The following is a 27409-nucleotide window of genomic DNA, read 5'->3' on the forward strand; positions in this document are numbered from 1 at the left end:
ATGTATGTTCTTGTTGAAAGGCAAATTCAGATTTGTTTTTGAAATTTACTGACTTTGAATCCAGTTTTATTTCCAAACAGGAGATGATTATTCATGGATTTCTAAGTATTGCCATGGTCCTTCCACAAAAATAATTTGTTTATAATAGAGACATTGCCTCAACATGAACGTTTGACTGAAATTTTCTAGGGTTCATATAGCCATCTCTCTGAAGCTTAGAATTTGCATTTGACATACAGCAGAAATTTCCATAGCTTGAACAAAGGAAAAAGATTAAAACGCCTGTGCTGATAGAAGAATTTAGGAAAGTTTGACATTTCAAATAAATACATAAAATGAATATTTCTGAGCAGCTGTTTAATGAGTGAAAGTCTTAATCCCTATTTATAAAACTCAACCCCGCCCCCAAACCTTTGAAAGAACTCTACCCTGTGTTTTAAAAGGAATATCTGATTTTTAATAGTTTTTCAATAGTTCTTCCAAAACAAGCTTAAAAAAAAAAAAATCTTATTGCCCACTGATTTAGAAATGTGCTAATCAAAGAGGAAAGTAAGTTATGATTTTCACAGTGTACATTCTTAAATGAAAGTTATGAATCTTGTAACAAGTAGAATGAAAATGATTTCTGCATTGTGCTGAAATGCATATCTGTGCTGAAGCAAGCTCAAAACCCAGGAAAGATTAAGTGGGACAGAAAGTGCAAATTCCTGAGAGCTACAGTTAAGTATCATTTATTTTAAAGCACCCTCCCTTCCCATATGCAGTCAAATGACAGACATTTACTCTAAGATGAAGAAAATCTGTGTTTCTTATGGGTGTTATTTAAGGTGCACAGTGACTTCAACTGATTCCAGGGCCCTATTGTGCTACTTTTCTGTACAAACAAATCAGAAGGAACATTTTCATTCCAGGGAGTGTATAGCCCAGACAAAGAAAAGATTATCTTTCCCTTTTACAGATGAGAAAAAAAAGGCAAATGAGTAGACCAGAGTCACAAGCATGAGTGAACGAGCTTTCTTGAATCTCACTAGTCAGTGGTGCAACCAGGAAACTCTGCTCGCTTTGTCTAYGTGCAGTGCTCTACAGCCATTCTACTGCTGTGTTTGCACTGCAACTGAGAAACTAAGGTGCAAAAAGCAATTTTAAATAAGAACATTATTTATCTGCTTGAAGCTTTCCTTTTTAGGGCTTCTGGTGTAGTGCTAAGTGCTCTTGTTGGCATTAATGAAAGTCAAAGTCACTCAGATTTTCCTTGGTGATCCTCAGTACCTTTCAAAGGTTACACCTTGCCAAAAATTCAGGAAGTAAAAATTCAAGATATTCAGGTCTTGTCTCTATTGCAACTTTTCGCTATAAACTGTATTTGCAGTTCTGCTCCTACAGCTTGTTCCTTTTTTTTCCAGTAAGAAGATACTGTTTTTCTGTGTCCCAGCCCTTAAAACAAATTTGGCTTCAGGAATACATTTATTCTTCTTACAAAGTCTAGATGATAGGTGCATTGTGCAATTTTCAGTGTTATTCTTATTAAAGCTCTGGTCAAAACAAGTATAACTTGATCATAAATAAAATCTGAAATTATATAGAATGTTTTTAAAGATTCCCTTCATCACTGGACTTTCAACAGTGGTTTTCAATAGATAATTGGATATTGAACCTGGATGACTTCATTCCAGAAAAGATGATGTGATAAGGCACATTTCCATCCTATCTTGATAGTGAAAATAATGTAGTTAAAGCATTGCTATAAGTTATTTATAAAAGAGGTGGGGGKTTTTTTGGTTTTTTTTTTTATGTCTTCAGTTTTGCAGTTGTTCCAGTATTCCATTCATATAGTTAATGGCATTGGCTTTACCCAAACGGAAGTGCTTATATCCTCATTGAGTTTGGTTTTGTTTTTGTTTCCCATTGTTTGATGAGATGGTTTAGAATCCTAATTCATTATGTCCATGATTTATTACTGATAGCTCTATTTTTGCTATGTTCAATAGGGCTGGTTCTCAGGCTTATTTCTCTGCCTCTCCCCTTGTGATGCCTGCCTAACTAATCGTGGTGGTGGCATGGGTCCTGTTGACCTATGGTCTGCAGACAAATCTTCCCCAGTCAACGTGCCAAATCTTGATCTTGTCAGCAGTGGTTGCCTGAACGCAACGGATGGCTGAGGCTGGCCGCTTGTTTCCTGGTGCGCTCCTGCTCCATCCTGTTTCCCATCAACTTCATTCTTCCACTCCATTCTAAACTCAGGCAGTGGCCTCTGCTGTTTCTGTCTCTGGTCTCTCAAAATTTTCCCTGCTCTGGGTCTTAAATTGAGCACTGTGGTAGCGGCATCCATTTCAGAGTCACTGCTGTCACCCACTGTTAATTTAAAACAAAATTCAAATTTTAGGTACAGAATACTGCTGTTTCAGGAATATTAAAATAGCAGAACTCCAAACAGTAGTAGTCATACGAAACTAAAATGCTTCCCTGTGTTTTCTAAATTCAGTCCTTCCTGGTTAGACTCAGTAACAAATACTTAACTCTGCAGGGATAGAGGACAGATTTGACTTACCGTCCCCCTTCCCCCCAAAAAAACAATGTTTATTAGAAAGACCCCACTCAGCTGCCACTCACTGAGCAACACCATGGTTTTGCTGACATTTCCCCAAGCTCTTCAGTTCTGGCTCTGGACATGAAAAAACCTGACTTCGTCTGAGCTACTTGGGGTCTAGTCCCTGCTTACATCCAAGCAGGATGCAGAAATGAGATGTTCCACCCCCATGTCCCATACTCTGAGAGGCATCTGCAGAGCACTGAATGCTACAGGGAGTCCAGGAACTTAACTTAGGAAAAGGAGCTTCAATTTCCCACCAAGCAAAGGGTCTCCCAAAGGTAATGCACAGATGGACGGAAACATCCAATCCTTAATACATCTGAATGTAAGTTTTCAAAGAAAATCCATAGGACAGATCTCACAGGTTGCAAGTGCTACAGACGCCTTCACCCCTCCACAGCAGGGTAGAAAATGCCCAAGGGAAAGCTGGCATTACCATTCAGGGAATTAATTCTTAAAGGATCACTATCAGGAAAACTGAGCTGGAAACATTCTGGATGTGTACATGCATAATACCTTTCCCCAGAAGACTTATTTTAAATTGATTAACATATTCGCCAAAACTTGCACACTTCAGTCATCTGATAATCATTTGAACAATCATTTATGAATGACCCACATTYGCTCTTAGATTTAAGTCAGAAGTGGTGTTTTAAATGTATCAAAGTAATGAATTGTAGATTGTGCAACTATCATGAGAACAACTTCCATGAATAACCCACATGTTATTTCTTTTAAAAAGATGAGGAAGAGGTCAACAAAATATATCACCATATAATTGTCCGTTCACCCAGATAATTTTATATCAAGAAAGCTCCTCTTCAGACTGTGTTGGCAGGCTTCCCCCCCACCCCAAATAAGTCAAATAGTATATTTTTTGACAACTGAATAATCTAGAGGCACATTTCCTTTTTCATGTTTAATTCTAGGTGACAGTAGATGACCTCTGTAGACACAGCTACAAAATAAAAGGCATCCTACATTCAGGAAAGCAAAGATGCTTCATCGGGGACTGGGGGGAAGCAGGGCAGAAAAATCAAGAACTTTTAGTGATTGTGCAGAGATTTAATCTTCCCAGCAAGAGGTCTTGATTGTTACATGGCATGAAAGGGAATGATCCTCAGCATGGTATAGGCATAGTAATATAAATGGTAATAAGTAAAAATAATACATAGGATTGGTCAAAGCTTTCATATGAAATAGTTTTATTYCTACATAATTATTTGTGTTGTAAAACTCAAGAACTCCAAAATGAAACCTTTGTGAGTCTAGGCAGAAAAAAATTAAACATTTTGGTTGTAATTTTGAGCATTTTGAGTTCTTCCTGAGATCTATAGATCAGAGATCACGTCCTCTTTTACCTCTCTGGTTTGGTTCTCAGGGCACTGCCCACTACTCTGACTCCCAAGGGAAAGGAAACCATAATGAATCATAGGGTCATAATCCAAGAAGGAGATCTGAACATTATGTAAGAAAGAAAAGGAGCATGGGCAATGACAGTATTTCTAGTGCAAAAGTGTTTCAGGCTGCTACTTGCTCACATGAGAGGATATGCTGTGTGGACTATGCAACTAGAGCATTTGAACTGCAAAAGCTACACAGGACTGTCCTGCTGGGGCACTTCTCTACACTAAAATAGCTGTTTTAGGCCCAGTCACTTTAATGTTCTGTAACCCCTGTTAAATATCCAACACCTAGAAATATGCTAAGAATGCATTACTCTAGAATATGTGCTTGCCCATAAAATGGTTAATATTTATTTGAAGATTAATATGCCGATTTCTCCACATCATCCCTGGAAAAGCTTTCCATCTACATAGGCAAGATGAGTTGCTGCACAGTAAGAGACAGCAGAAAATTTTCCATTACCTTTAGAAGATGTTTTATTTCTTACTCGTAGTTTCTCTGGGAGTTTAGTGTTTTTAGGAAGTGAAAGAAACCTTTTTGTATTTGCAGCAGCCTGTACAAATAAATATAATAAAAGTTAAGTTACAGCAGACTAAAGTACCTACAAAATGAATGTTAAGATGCACCACTGAGGCTTGAAAGGGCTTACGTAGCTAAAGCTAGACAGTAGTCTGGAATTAGCTAATGTGTGATCTTTTACTACACACTCAATGCTTTTTTGCGGGTTGAGATCTATGCTAACTAAGGTAAAGACAGAGTAATCTTAGTCAGCCCAGTGAAAGAAAATGATATACCCTCAGAGATCAGAGTTAACAAATGTATGCCCTCTAACCACAACCTGACTTGGACAGGTTTTTTGAGGTAGGCAAACACTGCATCTTTTCCCGCAACTCCAGTCCGGAGCCTTATTAGTCAGCTGCTAAAATCAGGTTGAGATTGAAGCTTGGGCACAAGAACAAATCTATATTCTATCCTGAAAATGCTTTATACATATAAATGTCGTTATGACAGGTGACTAGCCACACTGAAGTTGATGGGAAAGTTAAGCACTAGTGTGATTGCAAGTTCAGGGCATGACAGTCTAGTTTCCCAACGATCAAACTCCAAGAGCCCTGGGTGCACAGCACACCTCATACTTCCTGGAACATAAGAGGCACTTTCCTCAATAGGACACTTTTTTAAAATTCAGRAATTTCTCAAGGGTAGCCCTTCTTATATTTATTACAAAGATTTTTTAAAAAACCTTTACAATCTACCAGCTTTCCCGTGCTTGTACCATTTGCTGTTGCACCCTCAAAGGGAACATGAAAGGAAAATCCATTTTCCATGAGCTGTTTTCCCTCTTTGGATATGGTAGTGCTGCTCAAGATCACTAAGCTTCCTCGTATGATGGATTTACTTAAGGATCATTATTTTTAAAATTACAGTCTATGCAATCTAAAAATCTGTTTCTGTCTCTGCCCCCAAAATGTCTCARTCCTGCTGAGTCTCTTCATTACTGCACCTAGTAAATCATTTATTAGTATGACAAAGAAAACATATGTATCTGTGGCTAAGAGAGAAAAAATCATTCAGGAGCAGAGCTATTGTTGAAGTAAATGCCAGAGTAGCCCAGGTAATGATCACAAATGAGATACAGTGCTTACTGGAGATGTCAATCCAACCTCAGCCGTCAAAGGACAACTGTATCTGTGAAGGTAGCAGTCATTAAGGAATCTTGCAACATGAAAATACATATTTATAAGATGGTTAATTTCCCTGTCACCTGAAATGGGAAGATGATTTGGGGGCTCTGCTTCTCTGTTGAATGAATCAGCATGCTCCTTTCCAGTACGGTCTAAAGTTTACAATGATGGTATAATAGGATTGCTTCAGACCACCAAATCTCATCATGCCATGAAATTTCTTGTAAAGAGAGGGGTTTTTCCTATTCTGTGTCAAAACCTGAAGTTCTCACTATATTTTATGGATACTAAAGAGCCCATGACATTTTTTAAATGAAGTGCTCACCCCATCTTGATCAAAAATGCTCCTCTTTCACATATTTTGGAGCACTTTGTTTATTTGAATGTCATTTTCTACCTCAACGATACAGGCCTCATCAAAATAGCGATACAGAATTCTGACCCGGTCCTTAAAGGTACACTGTGTGTGGAGTTTGTTCAGCTCCTCTGAGCTAAAATCATGGCAGAAAACCCTGCTCCTACATCATGCTCTACAAGACTCGAGCTTTGCTGAAGGGGTCAACACAAATTCAGGGGCAGATGTGTGCAACTCAGGGCGCAAGTGTGACATGCTTCTGTGGTTGTCTTCCAAACTCAGGATTTATGTTTCTGCATTTCAGAAGATTTTTTGACATAACACTTAGCTAGAGACAACTACTTTGTACAAACAAACTAAAATGCAAGTACCGGTCTTTCTCTTGACAGGCTGTTCGTTTTCCTTAAGCTCTCCCTAAGGCTGTGCCGGCGACGGATCAGAATTTCTTTGGCTTGCTTTTCATTCGCATCTGCAGCCAGGCTATGTCGGTTATATGACATTGTCTGAAATATAAAGGCAGTGGTTACGTTCTGAAAAGTACAATGTCAAATGCATTGAACTACATAAACTGTGCAAAACAGGCTTTTTGCTTTAATGGTTTAATAAGCATCTCAAATCCTTGCAAACAAAATCATATTAAAGATGATTAAGAACAAGGATAGTAATTATGCCAGCATTTTTTTAGTCATCTGCTTCACCAGCACCTGTTTCTTTTAAACCTGCTGATATTTATAATGGAAGAGAAATTGGAAGAGGCTGGCTTGATACAGTGTTTACCCCAGGCTCATACTAGCTCAGTCAATACATCAATAGAGGATGCACATTTGTAAGCGATAAGATCAGTCACACAGGGGGAAGTCATTTTTACCTCCAACAAGCTGAAACAAGCTCCACTTTTGAATGTTTTCCAAAGGTGCAGACATTCAAAATACTTAGCCACAGGAGGGTAAAAGCGAAATGTCCTTTGGCTTTTATTTCACTGCTTTTCCAGCTCATCAACTCTGTTCTTAATACAAGCAACTTCACAACTGGGGACAAATGGGAAACCTAATCCACATCAAGAACTGACCAAAATGCCGATATAAGTGGGACCATGTTGTGGCTGAATTTGCACCTATAATCTGCTTCAGAGTAATGTAAGTACATGGCAGGTAACATGTATACTATATATAAATATACATATGTATAAAAATATATATTATGCATTATATAATATATATGAAACATTAAGCTTTATCAGTAGTGTAAGATCAAGTAAACCATTCATGTAAAGGAGTCTGGATAGGTTGCTGTACATATGACAGGGGATGGACCCATTGGCAGTATAAGCAAACAACACCTTCAATTTTTTGCTATTGTGCAGCAGATGCAGAGCTGGTGCAAAGACACGCTTTAAAAGTAGTCAGTACACTCAAAGATATTTAACTATGTAAAAACTTCATCCTTACTCGATGTCGTATTTGGTAGAGATTCTTTGTTAATATTTCCCGCATGTTTTCCATTTCAGTGGGAGAAAGTGGCTTTATTTTTCCTTCATGATATTCACTGTGGCAGAAGAAAAAATGGAAAATATAGGAAAGAGAGAGAGGAAAAATGTTTTTATCATTGGGAATTACATCAGAACTATTTCCTTTGTTAGAGCTGGAAACACCATTTTTAAACCAACCAAGGAAGATGTAATAATTTAATGCATAGAAATGAAACCTTGATCTCATTTCAGTCACTGGTAATCCTCAAAAGTTACTAGAGGTTCTCAAGACCCTCCAAAATTTGATATAAATTACATTAAATTGTGAATTTGATTAAGGTACTTTTCCAAATGCCCCTCAAGCTTCCCCTGTAGCTACTGTAGCAGATGTGCGGGCAATGGTTCAAACCCAGCTCAGCCCTACATGGCAAATCAATGGTCCCCGGAAGCCATGCACAGCTAACCTTGTAAACCTAGACTCTCCGGAAGAGTGAAGTTCACCGAGTGCTTCGTATGTGTGCTGCAAGTGAAATGCTCTTGTTTCCTATCTGCTTACTGTTCATGTGACATTACCACACAGGCCTTGTCAAAGTGATTATCCTGTGTACAGTCTGGGCTGTGAAATAAATACTAAGCCAGCCGTGATGCTCAGCCACGCTGGCCTTGCTTGCTTACCTGAGAGACACCGACGAGGGGACCTTGCTTATCATTCCACTCTCTGCCATCTCAATGGCATGTTTTATTTCCAGCTTCTTGTATAATGAAACAATGCTGGATTTGGGCTGGTTCTCCCGGATTAGAAGTCTTCGCAGGTATTTATTGTCAAACTTTTTAAACCTGTATATGAGGCAAACCAACCCAGCGAGTTAATTTTTACTGTGCATAGTTAAGGAAAGCCAATACACTGTCTCTAAAGCAACCAGAGCTTATTCCCTGGGAACATTTCTACTCCTATTAATAACTTACTGGTGAATAACCTGATAAAGAGTCAAATTCATCTTTGCTTCAAATGGTCTTGACCTGTATTTTGGTTAATATACTAACGGTCAGTCTCCTTAGCAGGAACTTTTAACTTTTAGGTACTCTGTGTTATTAGTCAATATTATTTTTAATTCTCCATTTTCATCAAGACAAAGAGAAGAACATTAAATATTTACTGTAAAAGCAAATAAAATATCTAAGTTTACACCCACTGCTTTTTCTTTGAAATTTTAGCCTGTTCTTGCAAAATCTTGGAAGTTCTCCATTCCTCCAAAGCAACTGCAACCCTTTTGGATGCTTAGTGAAATAATATGGATTAGAGCTGGTGTGATTTTGTTTGTCAGAAAATATCTTGCCCTATGGTCATCCTGAAATTATTCTTGAATTTGGGTCAAAAATGTTTCTGAAGGTAATGTGGAGGTGGACCTTTCTTTCTCTCTATAATCTGTTAATTAAAGATCTCACATAGACTGGAGGAGAACTAGATTGAGTAAAGCAGAGTTGTACCCATATCATGCATCTGTCAGGTAAGTGTCCTCACTGTCATGCCCTCAGGTCATTTGGAGAGAGCTCTTAGACCCTCCTGCTGATGCAGTTCCACTTGTATGAAACACTTAAATGCTTGTGGAAGCAGTGACTAGAAGGTGGGTGAGTAATGCCTGTGTTCTAGGTCTAAATGATTAGTATTTGGGGGGAAAAGAATGTGCTTCTGAGAAAAGTAAGTTAGATCTAAAACAGCGATGATAATTCAGTAGCTAAACTGAATACATGTATTATTCATGCATTGCTAGTGATAATCTTCTTAACTCACACTAAGTCTTAAATAATACCATCAAGAACTGTGGAGCTGCCTGCCAGATCCCTCATGTACCTCATGTCATCTAATGCCTTGATCTTCCTATAGAAAGCCCCAAAGCTCTTCAAATAACCCCTCAATGAACACCAGAGAAATATACAACTTGCAGTAGGAAAACAGCCTGTGAATGAAAGACTCGGTAGATACACAGGAAATGCTCTGAAACAGTCAGAAATAGGGAGATTACACAGACCTCAGAAGGTAAAACTCTTTACCCTGGGATCAGAGGGCTGTATTTTTTCCCAGCTGGAGTTTTTATTCTACTTGCTTGTGGTTTAGTAAAAAGATTCTGTTTTCCTGTTTTCTCTTTGTAACCCACATGTTCTAAAAACAACCATCTGCTTTCAGGAATAAAATGCTGAAAATAAAATATGATGCCCAACAGCCTTCATTTGTTGTGGCTGAGCCAGTTTAGTCTTCCCTGTGTAACAAAGAGTTTGAAATGCCATTCTTACTTATCTCTCCAAAAGTTGTGACCCCAGTGTCCACACACATCTTCAATTCCAGTCTTCACATGATCGAAGAACTAAAGGGGAAATGTTGGTTCATTACATAATCTTACAGGCATCATTTGGTCTGCACTTATATATTATTATTTTTTAACACCAACTTACGTCAAACGGAAAAGTCTAGTCAAAATTCAGGACGATGCTTCGGTTTAACTAAATACAGTCGAATGAACCTAGTGCAGACTTGGCTTACAGTTATTAGAATGGCTCAGTCTTTGCGCCAGTTCAAATGCTTGGGGAGGGTAGCRTGCATTCTGTTGTCAGCCTGACTCAGAGAGCTGGATTCTGCTCTGTTTTCCCCTGCAGCTTCTTCAGGTCAGAGCCCCAAAAGGACAAAAGTTAGTTGCCTGTCTCCAGAATGTCAGTCTTGCTCAGCTCCTAGCTAAATCTGCAGGCAACTTGTTTTCCCCATATTTTCACTTTTGAAAGTTCCCTAGCTGCTTAGGGCTATGCCTGGGATTTCCCCAGGGTCTTCCCCAGGCTTGGCAGCGAACCAGGTATGACTTTGTGGAGGAGAGAGCCCAAGAGGGCAGCAGCTCCCCACGTCAGCACTCTGCATGCCTGGGACATGGCTGAGATACCCAGCAGAAGGTCCCAAACTCCTATTTCAGGGGGCTGCGGTCCAGCCTGGCCTCAGAGCGTTCTGAGCAACTAATATTAGCAACGTGCTATTCCTGAGTCTGTTACCAACGATGCAAAGGTGAATCAGTCCAGCTAAGATCTCACCTGATTCCCCAGAGGCATCTCTCTCTCTCCCTCTAAAACATTTCCTAAAGCAACTGTGTTCTTAATTCAAGTGCCTCAGTAGGGGCCTCTAAAATTCAGAGCCAAATCCTAGTAGATAGAATAAGAATAAGTAGATAGAAGTTTTGCTTCTTTTTTGAATCTGGCCCTTATTATTCCTCATTTGGGGAATTTACAACCACCTATCATCACAGGTATGCTGCAAGGAGAAACACACTGAGGAATGTGCATGGCTAGTAAACTGCAATGCTGGGAGATGTACAAGTACCAAAGACAAATCCATAAAGAGGCTGATGATGTGAGAGTTAAATAAGATTAAGTGTGTCTTTAGAAGGAGTTTGCATTTGTTTAATTAAACTAGTTGAAATGCAATGTAATTAAATTGCCGTAGGTTTTCTAATGTGGTCAAGTTCTAAAACAGCATATTTCCTATGTGAAACAAACAAGAAGATAATTTATCTCAGCAGGTGAACCATTTATAAAGTGAAAATTCTAAAATAATGATAAATAATAAGAAGAATTTTGATAATGATCAAAAGTTAAATATAAGTTTACAATTATTGTCTTTATAGCAGCTATAGAAAAGAAATTTAAAAGAGCATATCTCCCTCTGTAATGTCTCTCTTGTCTTACTGAAAGCCACTGGGAGTTTCGTCTGTATCAGGGCTTCATCTGTGACACTGAAGTTCCAACATACCCTGTTATAAATTTCTTCACTGACAGCAGGCTGTTTTTTATTTGACCTTTTGACATCAAGAAACTCCACCAGTGGGCGAATTGTTATTCCCTGTGAAGAAAATAGCAAATATTTCTGTGTTTATCCATGAATAGAAAGGAAAAAGAAAATCTTATAGTCTCTTAGTCTTTTCTGTCTCTGTCAGAGCAGTCAAAATGACTGTGGGTACCTTCTTAGCATTCAACAAGCAAGCCTGAAACTATAGTTACAATAGTGAACTCACTTTTGTGCTTAGCAGGTGTTGCACTTAGTTATGAAGTCCTTGTCAGCCCACAGATTCTGCTAACATAACAGAAGAAATGAAAGGGACCTCTAGAGGTAAGAAGTCTCTGTTCCTCCCAAAGTGTAGCAACTTGACAAATCCAATCAGGAATATGTCACTTACCACATCCTTGAGGTATGAAATATTTTTTTCTAATTCTATTATGTATTAAAAAAACTCTTACTTGTTTTATAAATCAACAAACAAATCTTCCCTTCCCAAAGAAAATGTATGAAGTCCTTTTTTCTAGTGATTGCTTTCAACACAGGTACACAAAAATGTATCAAATGTATCACTAAAATTACTATTCAAGACCTGTGACAACAAGATTGTTGGTAAATATGTGAAAGAACAAAAAGTTTTGGCCACTCCAGAATGATATACTGGGGTGGCCAAAATTACAAATTCCACAATTACTTGTGGAAGAACCGACATAATTTTTTATTTGTATAGGCACACTGACACAGGAGAAGGGAATAAATCTCTCATGGTGTTGAGATCAGTCCCAGCTAACCCAGACAGCCAGGCCATGCATTTCTTTTCATAAACGAATCAAGCTTTATCATAAAAGTAGTTAGGTTTTTTTGCCCCAATGCTCTTACTGGAACACTCATCCTGAACCTCATTGTTCTGATAATTAGAAATCTTCTTAATTGCATCACAGTCACTTTGTACCACTTTGTTCTTATGCCAACATTGTCTTTTTAGCTTAAACAGTTCTCCTTCTCTGGTGTTTACTCATTGATATAAACAGTAATTATATTCCCTCTTCTCCTTCATTTTGCTAAGGCCAAGACATTCTGGTCTCCTTTTACCTGACAGGCTTACCAGTCCCATGATCACTCTAGAATATGGCATTATTCTCTGCTTCAAATACTTTTTCATTATGTCTCAAAATCACATTTGCCTTTCTTCTGTCCCCATTGCATTAGTGGTTTAAACAGCACACAGTTTTTAACTATTACACCTGTGTCTTTCTCCTCTTCTATTTTTTTTCCAAGGCCCCCACTTCATAGGAGAAATTCCTAATAAGTAAAAAAGTCCTAGCAAGAACTTGCACTTATTACTGTTAAATTTCATTATATTTCTACCATACTATTCCTCAGTTATTCTCTTCTTCCTATATAATACCCCATACCGCTGTCACCCTGAGAATGCTGCCCAYGGTCATCAAGAAACATCAGCACCAAAAGAACTCCTTCCTTTTTGTGCCATGGTCTATAATGAAAATATTAAACAAAACCATCCCCGTGAACCATCCTTGAGGAATTCCCTTAATGACATCTCTTCAGAATATCATCTGCTGGTGGTTGCACACTGGAGCAGGTGCCCAGAGAGGCTCCATTCGTGCAGATATTCAGATCTCAGCTGGACATGGCACTGGGCTACTTGATCTAACTTTGAAGCTGGCCCTGCTTTGGGCAAGGGATTGGACTACAGACCTCCAAAAGTCCTTTCCAACCCAAATTATTCTATATTTCTATTTCCCTCTGTAGGAGAAAATAGCAACCCCTTCCTCATCCACTTTACAATCATTCTGTCGTCAATCTAAACCTTAGTTTAATAACAGTTAAACTAACAATTTCCTGTGTAGCCTCACCACAAAGGTTTCCCAATAGTCCATTTAGATGAGGTTACTAGTGTTGCCTTGCTCTAGAAAACAAATTATCTTACAAAAGAATGATATCAGGTTTCCATTTGGTAAACCATGTTGCATTCATAACACATTCCATTTACCTCTACATTTTTAATTATTCTATATTTCAAAATCAATTTTCACAGCTTACATGCTAAGGAAGTCAACTAACTGGCCTGCAGTTGAGCAAATCACCTTTTTGTCTTTTTTAAGCATGAGCGCAGATACTTGCAACTTTCCATGACACCTTCCTTCATGCAAAAGACATGTTAAAAAAAAATTTGTCCACAGATTTGAAATTCCATGTACTAGTTTCTCAGAAGTTTCTCACAATTCTGGATAATGACTAGCCCCACATTTTGACTTAGTGCCTTAAGCTCCTCTGAGTTTTGCTGCTTTTAGTCACTTCCTTCTTCTCATTCTTCTTGGTCATTTTGACCAGGGCCCCATGGTCAGTATGAAGCCAGAGACAAGTTCTGCACATTCTTCTCCACACCTGGTGCTTTTGGATGGGTGTCCAGCTGGTTTTCAACATTATTGCCCAACACCTAGATTCAAAACACTCCAATTCACCTCTCAGTGTCTTAAGTATCTTCCCATTCCCCTGCTCACAGCACACCGTATTCACCACTGAACTATCAAGTAAACACATAATTTTAAATATTCGAACAAGAATTTAGTGCTGAGGCTGTATCCAGATTATCTTTTATCTCTGCCCCAACCTCACTGGTTCTTAAAAGCTTAATACTACTTACAAGCTAGCATAAGTACTCAATATCTGGCATATCTTTACTACCTCTCTACATCTGCATAGAATTTTTTTTAAAGTATGACCATGGAGCAATGCAGAAAAGTACCTTCAAGTATATTCCTGCAAGTAAGTGGAGACGTCTGTTTTTCTACCCACTGCTTATTTACAACCCATATGAGAAAATAAAAATAAAAAAAAAATGTCCAGAAGAGAAAAGGCATTACCTGAATGAAAACAGTAAAGAATATCACCACAATAACAGCAGTGATGAACAATTTCTTCCTGGGGAATACAGCAGGAGGAAGCAGAAATACAAGTGAAAAACAAATAGCTCCTCGGAGACCTCCATAGGCGATAATAAATTGGTCCTTAAAAGTGAGAGGAATTGTTCGGAACACATTAATGATCTGAGTCAGAACAAAAACACCTGAGAGAGAATGAAAATACAGGGAAGAGAAAAAAACAAGCAATTAAAATTACATGAAAATTCTCTACAATGCTGATATTTTTATTTGTTTCCTATTTATATATTTTTGAATACATTAAATGTTACTTAGCACCTTTAAAACACCACATAAGAAAAATTTAAAATGCCCAAGGAATAAAAATATTTAGTCAGCCAACCTCCTGAGGTCAGTTGGATTTAGGACCCAAAGCAGCTAAGTGATCTCCACTAGACAGCTATCTACTAGACTTTGTCTGCACCTTCAGAATATCCATAAATCTCTGTGTCAGGATAGACCGAGGTGCCTAAATTATTTTTAAAGTGGGATCTGAGGTGCTTTTGAACAGTTTTGTTTGTCCACTCCAACAATTTGTGCTTTGCATCCTGCAAATTCCTACTCACCCACTTAATTTTACATGCATAGTAATTTTATTGTAGTGAGTGGGCTACGTTAATGAAGTTAAACACAAATTTAAGCTTTTTCAGGAGTGCGGGCTATAGTGGCAGTTCCTGAGATGACAACTGAGAGAGGGTGGAAGTGGATGCAGAGCACAGGAGGGGAGAGGACAGGAGAAAAGGGTAATTTCACCCGAGCTTTGTCCTTTGCTTCCTCTTCCTTCCATTCTGTGTCCTCCTCCTCTGGCATCCATCTGGAGAGTGTAACCACTGCTTTGAGCCAGCTGGGACAGGGAAAGCGCCACTTACAGTGACTAGGTGGGCAAAGACCACCTTCTTCCTTTCTCCCTCCCTTCCCTCTTCCCAACAGCAAAATGACCAGAGCTGGGCAGGTGCACCAGGTCCACTGTGCACCAGAAGCACATGCAAGGCTTCACCTGGAGCTCAGGCTTGCAGCAAGGAAAACAAGAGCAGTGTGGCTGGGCAGCGATGGACACAGAGAGACACAACACACCTCTGGTAGACAGACGGGGTGCAGGTCTGGGGATGATGTGAGAAGATGCCAGCACAGTGTGGTGTACCAGAGGAGAAGGCTCTAGAGACAAGGAGGACTGGCTCAGCAGTAAAGGCATGAAGGCAGGTGAAAGAAGTGAGCCTGGTGGCCAGGAGCTGAGGGGCAGTCAGGCTGCTTGGCTGGTTTTGAGCATGAGTATTAATTGTGGGATTGTAGGTGGTGGGGAGGAAAAATAGTTGAGATATCTGCACTAGAGGGAGACTTGGGAGCTGGAAGTTTGGGTGCAGAAGCAGACCAGAGCATGAGGCACTTGTACACATGAAGTGACCGAAGCATTACATAAGGAATTGGAGTGAGAGGCAGGCTTAAGATCTATAGGCCTGGCCTGCACTTGAGTCCTGAGCTGAAAGATAAAGAGCTAGTACTGTAAAAACAGGAGAGGTCAAGCAGTTTCTTACAGTATTTGTTTCTTCACAACATATTCCTGAACAGCATTTCAACTACAGCATTTCCTGATTTGATGCTATTTATGCCAATGACTAAGAAACCCTACAAACCGAGCAAACACTAAAAAAAAACTTGATTGTTCCAGAACTGCTAATTATTTAAGTGAATGTGTTTATTTGTAAATACATGTGTACTTAGATACAAAGTGTTCACTCTGATTAACATGCAGACTGTCTCTGACAGACTCTATGACAGACAGTATGGGCAGACTCAAGATCAAATTGATCTTTTGGGTACCATTTTGGGGAAAGATGGAAGCTGATCCTGAAATGTAAGACACCTGATAAATAAGAACATTGTATGGGCTGATGGGACTCTACCTAAATTTGAAGTTTTCTACTTGAGGTAGGACTAGAAGTTTCACTTGTAAAGAACATTGATGCATAATCTTAGACATGCTTACCCAGTGCCCTCCAGATTAAGCAAAAAAGGAGGGTGAAGCTAACAAAGGCCCAGTTCCACTCATGATTCTTCCCAACTGTAGACACTCCCATGAAAATGAAGATTAAGGTTTCACTGACACTGCTCAGCATCTTCATAAAATACTTTATCGTCGTGTAAGACTTTTGGGAAACATTTTCCTCCACGTACTTGTTCATGGTCATGGCACAAGCTGTAATCCTGAAAGGCAAACACCATTATTCCATGTTTCATTGGCTTGACTTTTGTTAGCTCATCTCATTTCTGGAGAATGCCATTCACTTTTCCATGGTCCTTTTTAAAATACAAAGTATAATTGATCCCATCACCAAACGATCTTAAATTTATAGATGTAGTAAACCTACAGTTTTGGACATGAGATTTTTTTCCACAGTGGGAGCTTTCTGAAAAGATATCAATATATGGAGAGTTTTGTCACATACTAAATCCACATGATCTGTGCAGTGATCACTGAAACTATATTTTGAACTTGAAAAAGTGAGAGCTTACAAGAGCCAGGGGGGCTGCTCTGGAGAGCAGGGATCACTGCTGCCATTGCTGCTGAAATACATAAGAAGCCAGGATGGCAACTGCAAGTCCTGGGGCAGGACTTCCCTCCCTTCCCATCAGAAGTTGCCCCCCCCATACCATTCCCCTCCTCAGTGACAGAGTAGCCAGCTCCTTTTTTCAGTTCAAGTAGGCAGCAAGGCCATAGACAATTTGTCATCCTTCTCCACTCCAGGCTTGCTTTGCCTATGCATAGGGCTGAACATGGCCCCCACAGGAGAAAAACACAACCAGAACTCATGCTGGTGCAGTTGCACTTTTAAAGTGCCTACAAATGAATGAAATGGACATCTCAGCTGACACATGAGAGAACAGACAGGAGTTACTATGCATATGTCTATGTGCTCATGCTCTGAGCCTGTGTTAGTGAACACAGTTTTTTAAGCAGCAGGAAGAGCAAAGAATAACAATACCAGCTGTACATCATTTACTCAGTACAGCTGCCCATGGTGCAGGGATGGCTGAGAACCACTGAGATGGAAGGTTTACAGGCTTAAGGATGGTTAGCAGTGCTGGCTGGAGGATAACCTCAAGGTTGTGCCTCAGTGTAGGGGAAGCACAGTCTAAATCACCTAATAATTTTCAGGGTGGGCAACTAAGGCAAGGTACATTGCGAAACAGCTGTCTCTCCTGGTTATATTACTTAAGGCAAAAGCATCTCTCCCCTCCCTGCAACCAGGTCTTTTCAGATTTCCCAGTTAAATACAACTTTATATATACCCATGTAAGGGCTTTGAATCAAAACATACATATTAAACCTAAGTGAARAGAAGAGAGATGTGTATCTATGTTGTATTTCTGAATATAGTCCATAAGGATTTATCCCAAGTTTATTCAGAATATTTGCCAACCTAGGGGAATATCTCTTCCCATCTCCACGTTGTTCTCTCTCATGGAGGAGGAAGATGGTAGGTTTGCCAGCCTCTCCCTGGAAAAACTGAAGAAGGTTCTCACATGTCTTGTGGAGATCCCAGTGCAGAGAAACTTCCACTGAGCATATCCTGCTTCTAAGACAAGATCCCCATCTCCGAACAAATCAAGCATCCCTGATTGCGAGTGCAAAAGGAAAGGCAGACTAAGAGACAGCTCAGGACAAGGCCACTGAGGGCTCTAAAAATATGAATTACCATTTACCATTTTAGCATTACCATTTTACCCAACTGGAAGGAGATGGGGTCCAGAATACCACTGAGACAAAATGCATCACCTCTGGCAGGTGATGAACTGCAGAGAATTAGAATAATTTCATCTTCTGCATGGCCTCCACTTTCTAGAGCATGGTCCTGCCTGCAGCTGAAATTATGAATAAATATATCCAAGGTCTTTCTTCTAAAAGAAGGGACTGAATAGATCTTTTTGCAAAGCAGCAAGAGGAACCACAGAAACAGCAGTGACCTAAAAAGTACTACATTTTCTTAACATTTAGGTGGAGGGTGTCCATAGCAGAGGCTTAGGCTGTAATCACTGACAGTCTCCTAACAAGTTTCTCCTAATTAATTAAAGTTAGTGCATTCTTTTGTCCAGAAGTTTCCTTCTGTTATGCAGAGCCAGAATGGCCTGCTTTGGATGAGAAAATCCAAGATCTGAAATGCTGTAGATCTCTGACCCCACCAATACATCCACATCAWCATCCCCAAAGTGGCTGAGAAGCATTACTTCTGACTGATGAATCTGGGAGGCCACGTGGGCACTGGAAAGGGCCCTGCATGCACATTAGGATGAGGGGAATCCAAGGAATAGGGGACACATAGGTTGCTAGCAGAAGAGCAGAGGCTCTCAGTGTGCCTAGGCCTGGCCTTCGACCTCCATTTTTGCCCGCCTACAGTTAGTGATAGAGAGGAAGTCTAGTCAGCACAATATAAAATGGCCATTCTTATTCGAAAGCTAGTTTAGTTCTTAAACAAACTTCAAGACTGAGCAGAAGGAAAGCTGGATTAAAATGCTCCCAGGCCCTCATCTGCATTTAGTACTGACATAATTGTCCACTATCTCCTCATCGTCACCCTATTTCACCAAGATCTTGAACAGAAAGGTCCTCCTGGCGCCCAAGAGTAGTATGCTCTCTGGGAAGCAGAGCTCATCATGGCTATTTGGGATCCAGCACAGAAGAAAAAATGCATATTTCACAGATATGCAAACTTCCTCTCTGCAATACTCAGTGCTTTAGGTAACGTTTCCAGTTTAAGTGTGTACCTGGGACAAGAGAGGTCCTGCATTTTGCCAGCACAGGCAGACTGTGTTGCAGGTGCTCTTCACAGCTCTTCTTTTTGCTTTGATCTTATAGTCTTCCAAACTAGGGACTTGGCTCGATCACTACAATCTTGGGAAGAGATCACCTGCACATTTTGGGAATAATGAAGAAGAAGACCTGGACCAGGCTTGTATTTTGTCCTGACATGGATGCCAGGACATACACCCAGAGCTAGAAGCCAGGAAACATTTCCAGGTTCTTCAATTTACAAATAGCTCCAGTGACCAACCTCAAAAGAATATGTGAAGAAGGATCTCAAATCTGCTTAACACTTTCCCTCTCCAGAACTCTATTATTTAGTGGCAATCCTGTACTTCGCAAGCCACAGTCTTGTGAAGTCCACACTAATAGACTTACAAATATCTCACGCTGTGTCACGGCCCAGGACAGCTCTCCTGTGCATGCACAGCTTACCTGCACAAGTATAACAAGTCCAGTGCATCCTGGCCACCTCCAATCAGTTGCACAAGCAATAGAGTAGGCAAGTGCAGGGGCAGCAATTCCAATATATCAAAAATGCAATGGTCAGGCTGCACATTAGCCATTTCCAGACACACAGTCATTCCAGAGTCTCAAAGCTGTGGCCTGCTGCCCATAGCATTAGGGCTGTCAAGTCCACATCAAAGACAGAACAAAACGCTACTCTTTATTACCTTCTTAAAATAAATTATTTTCATAATTATAGTCATTTAGGAAAGCCCTGCAACTTGGGAAGTGGGGAAGCATGCTCTGGGCACAGTTTGTTTTTGGATCCTGAGGTAATGGAGACACTGTAAATAGATGTCTGATAAGAATCTGTCACCGGATTAATCGGGATCTTTGCAAGCTGTAACTTAAAACACCTCCCATGTTTAACAACTAGAATTTAAAGGGACTATGCTCATATATACATTTTTTTTCAGTTACATTTTGCGTTCACCCAATTAGTGTCAACAACTGAATTGATTCACCAGTATACCAAATAGTGCTGTATATTATTTGTTACTCTGAAAATGAGCACTATTTCACAGCTAATCAATGCTCACTCTAAGAATTTGATATCTCTTCAGCTCATTTATTCAGGTTAGAAGAAAAACTACTAAAGTCTCTTCAATTTAAAAATGATACAGCAATATACTGTTAGAATATAAGATAAAATCAAATTCTTAAGATATGCAAGATGTTATATACATCATTATAATATCTTATTTCCAAATTAGGTTTTTATTGTTACCATAATCTAAGCAAAAGCTTAGGTGTGCTTTGTTTCATATTTCTTGTCCCTATACGCATTACTTCTAGCTTCCATTTCTGTGACCTGAGGTGGTTGCCTTGGTCAAGAATGGGAGGAAAAAAAGCAGTTAATTACACTTAACCTGCAACTTTCAGTGCCTCTGAAGAATAAAAGTTCTCCTGTACAAACAGTACAGTTTCTATCATAGCTGGAATAAACAAGGCCACTGGGTTCAATCCTCATGTTTCCTTGACCTACTAAATTTACAGTAGCTTCAATGTTCATTCCTTTCAGCCTGCTAATTCATGGTTGCAAAAAAAGAAACACATATTAATACTTCCACCGCTTCATAGCCTTTATAAGAAATAAGTAAGCAGAAAATGCAGTATTATAATTAGAAATGGAACCAGGCAAACAAAGTTCAGATGCACATCTGTATTTTTTACACCCATGATGTAAAGCCCAGCTCTAATTACAGAAGAACCTATTTCCTCTCCTGAAGAGAACTTTCTCATTGCAGCTCACAAGGATATGATTCAGTCCCTTAGCTATTTAAGCCAAGTCACCTGACTCAGGGGTTATACACAGATGTTTCAAGAATCATTTGTCCCTGGAACAAGTATACAGACTTATCAGAAGAGGGGCACCTTCTCCTCTATTCCTTTGCCAGTGAATTCCTAGTTGCACAGAAATGACGCACTCTATGCATGTAAGTTATTTATTTGATAATACTCTATGTTCCTGCTGATGCACTTCATCTAAAGCGTGGTGCAGTGCATAACTGCAATGCCTTGTTGAGTATATTTAAGCATCAGGCTATGAAGGAAGCGGGATCAATAGTTTAAGGGATTCAAGTGGATATGGGTGAAAACAGGGAGATCAGGCATTTGTTGCCTACAGGCTGAACTATAAATGATCACAGAATCATAGACCTATTGAACAACCCAAGTTGCAAAGGGACTCTCCAAGGTCATTTGTTGCAACCACCCACTCAAAGCACGGCTGCCTTTGAAATTAGAACCAAGTGAACACAATCATGAGTCACTTGTTGCAGGACACGGCACACAATGTTGGTACATGTTGCACTTTGAGACACAGAGCAGAATATTCTCTGCAGTTCAAAACCTAATCAAATGTGAACAGCGTGGGGCAGATTTACTCCAAGGGAAAGTGGAGATTACAGAAACTATAAGGCCTTCACCAGCACTGCTTGGTAGGGAGCATGCTCTATGGCTCATGACAGCTGAGACACTGCACCTCTGCAGAGACCTCTTCCTTCTCCCCATGAGTGTTACTSACATAACCATCTCTGTTAGCTATTACAAAATACGTTTAGAGTCAAAACACATACAGGGCATATAGAAGACAACTTTTTTTGGAGCGTAAAAAAATACTTCATGTTTCCTCTATTGTTTTGCACCTACTCAGGGGCACTGGCATAAATAAAAAGAAGCAATTTATCTGTGCCTTGTGAAGCATTAGTGTGTTGGTTCCCGGCACTGGCATGCAGTAATTCCATTTATGCACTGGCAGACCCATGGTGCCCTTTTCATTTTATCCTGGGTGCAGAATGTCCAATTCAATATTTTTGTGCATACTACTACCATTTTTCCATATACAGTTTAGCCCCACGTTTTTGGTTCAGAAGCCCTTTAAGTACTTGATCATAGGATGTCAAGGACATTTGACTTAAGAAGAGGAGGAAACTAGAAACCACACAAATGCTATGAATAGATGCTAGGGAAAGAGATGGCACATCTATGAACTCGGTCACAGTGGATGCATATGTTACTTTATTTAGGCTCATATCAGAGAAAGCAAGCCATGCAATCTTTAGCTCTTCACTTATATTAAAGTACTAAACTCTTCCTTTTTGTGGCATATTTCTATTTCCATACAACTGAATCATCAGCTGTAAGTTCCCTTTTGAATTGCTTCTTGGTCCCAGAAAACCTTAAATTGACATGGCTATGATATCAAACCTATCATCACTTTCTTAAAAGATATTTAATCACTGAAAGAGGTATTATCAAATATTAGAGATACTAAGAAGTAACATCTAAGCTTTCAGAAAAAGCTATGCTTCTAATGCCTGAATGACTCATATTTGCCACTAGAACAATACAAAGACATTAAAGAAGGTTGGCCTTTAAAAATATTGCTTGCAACCAGAGAAAATCATTTAAGTATATCAAGTGTCACAAAGGCTCCTTCTAAAATTGAGGTTGTTACAGTATAAGCAGCATAAAATAAGAGGCTATGCTCTCTATTGAAGCCCAGGAGTCAGAAAACATAATATTTTTATCTGTTAGAAGTGAGAATAATAATATTATTTTATACGTATTGATGTATACAGATAGCATTGTAATAAACAGACACACGTATCAGGAAACTAAGCTAAAGGGTTATATCACCATAGGACTAGATTCTGCAAATCTTACATTCATCCAGTCCTTATGCACTTGTAATCCAGCAGCAGTTTTACTTTAATGATATATGCATTGCTTTCATTGCATGGTACTTACTGGCTGCTCACTTGTCTAAGTGAAGATGTAGTTTCACAATACATTGGCACAGTAGTGAAGCCAGCTCATGAAATATCCTAGCTACCACTCCCACTCTCTCCCAACCACTGCGGCCCCCACATCATTATTCATCACCCCTCAGTCATGCCTTTAAGACTAGTTGTGGGGTCACACCAGGACACAGGTTACAGAACTGATACGGGTTAAAAATAAACCCACCAAAAACGCAAGGGCTTATTTTTAACTTGGAATGTTTGAAAGATATGGTTTATGGTGTTATGCCATGAACAGTTTTAGTGACACAGCTGGTGTGGTGGCAAGCTGAGACAATGGGATGGGAACAGTAGGAGAGAGGCCGGAAATCCTCAAGCCAGCTTCACTGCCATGCACGATGGAACTACGCCATATGGCAAAGTTTGCAAAATCTGGTCCTCTCTGCAATTTCTTTTGGCATTCTTATTCGGGTGCTATTATTACTGAAGTTTTGGGTACTTACGCCATGATGCCCGAGAGATGAAACATTTCAGCTGTTATGTATGACAAATAACTGTACAGGAAGACAAAAAGTGGCTCAATCACTCGGATTTTATGGGTGAAACGGGTGGTAAATGCTGCTACAAATCCCAAAAGGATTCCAATCAATACTCCACCGATCCCCACTATAAAGAAGTTAGCAATCCCAGCGAATATGTCAACAACCTTAATTGTGCGCATCTGGCAGAAAGACTTGAACAAATTGTACAGGACCTATGGGAAAAAGAAAGCACATTATGTTTCTGAACTCTTCTTAATTTCTCTTCGTGTCATTGTGTTCCTCCAATTCACTGTTGGACTTTGTATTTCTGTACCTACCTTGAAATCACTTTTGAGATATGCTGTTGTGTACCTCTGGCATATTATTTGTCATCCATAAATATCAGAATGATTTACAAAGAAGGATAAATAACATTATTCTCATTTTTGCAAATGGGGACAGAACACTGAGGTGTCAGTCTGCAGGCCAGGAGCACAGTCATGAGCAGAATCCTCACCTGGCTGATTCAAAGGCTTGGTCAAAGCCCTATCTATTATTTCTATAAATTCATTCATTTGCAAACTCTAATTTCTCCAGAAATGGCCATTTCATATTTTACTCATTTTCAGAAAAAAATTAAAAAGAGAAGGAGAAAACAGTTTCATAATCAGTGAAAAATCAGATTATTTTCACATGTGTTTGAGCTACATAAGACATCAAGAGCTGAAGCAGTGAATCAAACTGTAGATCCATTTGGCATAGGGGGAGTGCACAGAGGCTGCCCCAGTAAGGATTACAAGAAACAAGGCATCCATGGAGCGGTCTTTCTCTGATATATTAGCCATTAGGAATCCAATGGTTTAAGGACTTTTCAAGCTGTGCATTGTTTCCAGAGATTTGGATTTAATTCCCATTAATAGATCTTCATAGCGTGACAGACCTGTTTCCATGTATTTGCCCAGTTTCATTTTTGAACTATTCATAACTACTCTGCAAAACAAGTTGCGTCAATGAGATTTTTATGTTTTCTTGGCCAGAGAGTCTTTTCTGTTTTATACAGGAAATGATGCAAAGTCCACATTTCTCTAATATCCAGTGTTCTAGTTATGACGAAACATTCACCAATGAAATCAGCTACTCTTAAAGAAAACTTATAAGGTCTCTCAACTGCAGATTTACTAGGGAGATTTAAGCTTTGCCTGATGCTGCCCACATGCTCCCAGCCATGTGATACCATGAGGGCTACATAGTCTCCTTGGACACATGAAAGTTTGGTTGTGTGCACCTATTCCTGTCAGGAGATAACTGCCAGAAGTGAAAATCAGGTTCACAGACCAAGCCACTGCTGGTGTTCGTAATAAACATCACACTAGTCAGCTTGGAAAACTTACAAAAGTTAAACCTTTGCTTTCCTTCTGAAATTCTTAGTAAACCAAACAGGTTCCTCCATAAGAAATGTTATTGAGATAGCAATGTTTTATCAGTACTTGCATTGTGCCAACATGTGCCAACATGTACATATTTGAACAGTGACTGGAAGGGATTTGTCAAGTTAGCAGTCTTGTTCTCTCTCACATGGCAGAAAAAAAAGTTGTAGTGCTCTTCTTGGACAAAATTTGATAGGTCTTACACAGGTAAAAGTCCTCACTAAAGATTAATGTGAAGACATGGCCTATTATGGGTCCTTTGGGCTAAGTGAAGGGGAAGAAATGAAAAAGAAGAGAAAAAATATATTCTAGTGCAAGCATGAAAAAAGAAGGTCAAATCAAACCCAGCAGGGTCACCACTACTTTCTGATTTTCTGATTACAAAGTGACAAATAGGGCAAGAGCAGGAGCATGAGTTATTTATTTGATAAGAATGATGGGCTCAGGACAAGTCCACCTGGGAGAAGTGCCAGTTTTCACCTGTGTAAACGCATTCATCTTTCTGCAGTGAGGCAGACCCCTGTCTTATTTTGCCCCATCCCTTGTTAACTTATCCTGTGAATGACTGGAAAGTTACACTGTAGGCTACAAAGGTTTTCAACCTGTCTTGATTTGCAGACCCTATGAATTTACATGGGGAAAATATATCAAAATAAACCCAATTGACAATAGGTGCGCTTGTGTTGATCACTTTACAAAGACCCTTCAGTTCACAGACTCCCAAGGCTCCATGAATCACAGGCTGAAGACAAATACTATTCTCTGTGTTAAGCAAGCAGAGCAGTTTCCCTGAATCACTTCCTGGCACTTGTGACTACACCAGAGTTTTGTTATTCTTCAAGACACCTACAGAATTTGACCTTGCAGAATGCTCAGTTGGTATATATTAGGGAAGATGATTATTTTCTTTAATTGGAGTTAAACAGCCTTCTTTATATTATAAAAGAAACTATATAAATATATATATATAGGGCAAGTTTCTGAAATAAGGCCACTGAGAGCTGCTTATAAAGAAACATATAGTTTTGACCTATTCAAGAAGYAGTCTTTCCATAACATCACCTCATCTACACAGAGAAGTGTTCACCCTGCAGATCATTAGAATGGAGCTGTTGTTTCTGCACAGACTGCTCTACAAACCTTTAGTCTGCTGCCATAAGTTATYTGAAAGAAGAAAAGCAATGTTCTCCTTTGTACCTGGGTTCAAAACCAGACTGCTATACTAGAAACAGTAACGAGGACTACAGAATGTCACAAACACGATTTTAATCTTGTTCCTATTGTTCTTTATTTACACTAGTGTAAATGAGATCATAATCAGGTTCACTCCCCTTTTGCTCTAAAGGTTTTTAGAGCAAAGTTTTACAGTTTAACTTTAAGCTTTTAGTTGCGTTAACAGCAGCACTAGTCATATTTTTTAATGCATTTGGTATGAGAATGGGGGTTTTTCAAGTTCAAGATTCGCATTTACTCAGCGTCCTTTAGCTGAACTCACTGAAGGTTACACCACGGAATACAGAGTCACCAATAATTTTTTAATCTTTTGTCAAAGTGTCTCTGCTCTTCCTAGACACTAATTGCTTATTTTCACCAATTTTCAGTTATTAGCTTTTATTTCTGAAATTACTTTAAAGCACTCTAAAATAATGATTATAGAAGAGGCATAATATAGAGAAATGCTATAATGTTTTCTAACAAGGGAATAATATTATTATAATGACACTGGTTGCCTCATTGTGATCTTGAGCCCAGCGGTGGAATTTGAACTACTAACACTCAACTTCAGCTGTGATCTTGCCATTAATTCCATTGTGCTAGTTATCACTGAAGCAGTCTTTTGGTAAAGCACCAACCCCAAACAAGAAGCACTACAGCTGACTGGCAAACTTTGCCAAATTCAAACTCCAAAATCCATCAGGGGGTGAAACAGGTCATGCAAATGCACGGACATATCGTGAAGTGTCTCAGTCCTGAACGACTGCATGAAAGATTGCACAATGATGAAGGTAGATTATTCCACCTGAGAAGTGCAGCAGAGTTTGGATTCCTGGCAAAGCAAACCTTGCTTTATCTATAAAATGAAAGTGTGGTAGCAAATTTGCTGAAAAGGGGAAACATAGATGACACTGCTTTCCTCATAAATGCTTTTATTAGGAACGGTAAAGCACAGTGAGCAGTACAGCAGGAAGAAGGGCTTAAAGTATTTAGAAAGTATGTTTACTAAAGCCATGCCATTCTGCACTGCATATCTGAAAGCCTCTGGTTTTTTGATAATGTAGTAGCCAAGTGTTTGAGGGTCAGGAATTAAGGAGCTTTTTGCTGATTGCCAGCCTGACTTCAGCTCCCCTCCCACGCCGTGCCCCATCCTACCGAAGGCATCACCAAGAGAACTGGCCCAGTAACACCACAACAGGTAGGGAGGCAAGGTCTTTTAAGGGCAATCCACAGGGGATTTGTGTGACTGCTTGGGTCACATTTTAAGTAAAATCACATGATTACAGGTGTGCAAAATCATAACAAGGAGACATTAGCAGACCAACGCTTAGCAAGTGGTAACCACTTGATCTTCTGCCAAGTACTACTTTTAAGCAGTAGCCAGGAAGTAAGACCAAACATACTCTAGATTCCTTTTATTCCCTCATAAATATAT

The 27409-nt window shown here is 39.5% G+C and overlaps 1 protein-coding gene across 1 annotated transcript in view; it reads right to left on the reverse strand.

Annotated features, from left to right (window-relative positions):
• Positions 1-925: 925 nt before the first annotated feature.
• SLC9A2 (solute carrier family 9 member A2) overlaps positions 926-27409 on the reverse strand; it is a 34389-nt gene continuing 7905 nt past the window's right edge. The window contains exons 3-12 of the mRNA XM_026066126.1: positions 23315-23565; positions 16246-16463; positions 14205-14407; positions 11293-11382; positions 9798-9868; positions 8181-8342; positions 7486-7582; positions 6409-6540; positions 4460-4550; positions 926-2352 (exon numbers count right to left, since the gene is read on the reverse strand). Of these exons, the coding sequence (XP_025921911.1) occupies positions 1982-2352; positions 4460-4550; positions 6409-6540; positions 7486-7582; positions 8181-8342; positions 9798-9868; positions 11293-11382; positions 14205-14407; positions 16246-16463; positions 23315-23565 (1686 nt within the window). The 3' untranslated portion in view covers positions 926-1981. The remainder of the gene's footprint in view (positions 2353-4459; positions 4551-6408; positions 6541-7485; positions 7583-8180; positions 8343-9797; positions 9869-11292; positions 11383-14204; positions 14408-16245; positions 16464-23314; positions 23566-27409) is intronic.

The sequence above is a fragment of the Apteryx rowi genome, unplaced genomic scaffold, assembly GCF_003343035.1.
Source record: "Apteryx rowi isolate R43461 unplaced genomic scaffold, aptRow1 scaffold_103, whole genome shotgun sequence".
Lineage (NCBI taxonomy): Eukaryota > Metazoa > Chordata > Aves > Apterygiformes > Apterygidae > Apteryx > Apteryx rowi.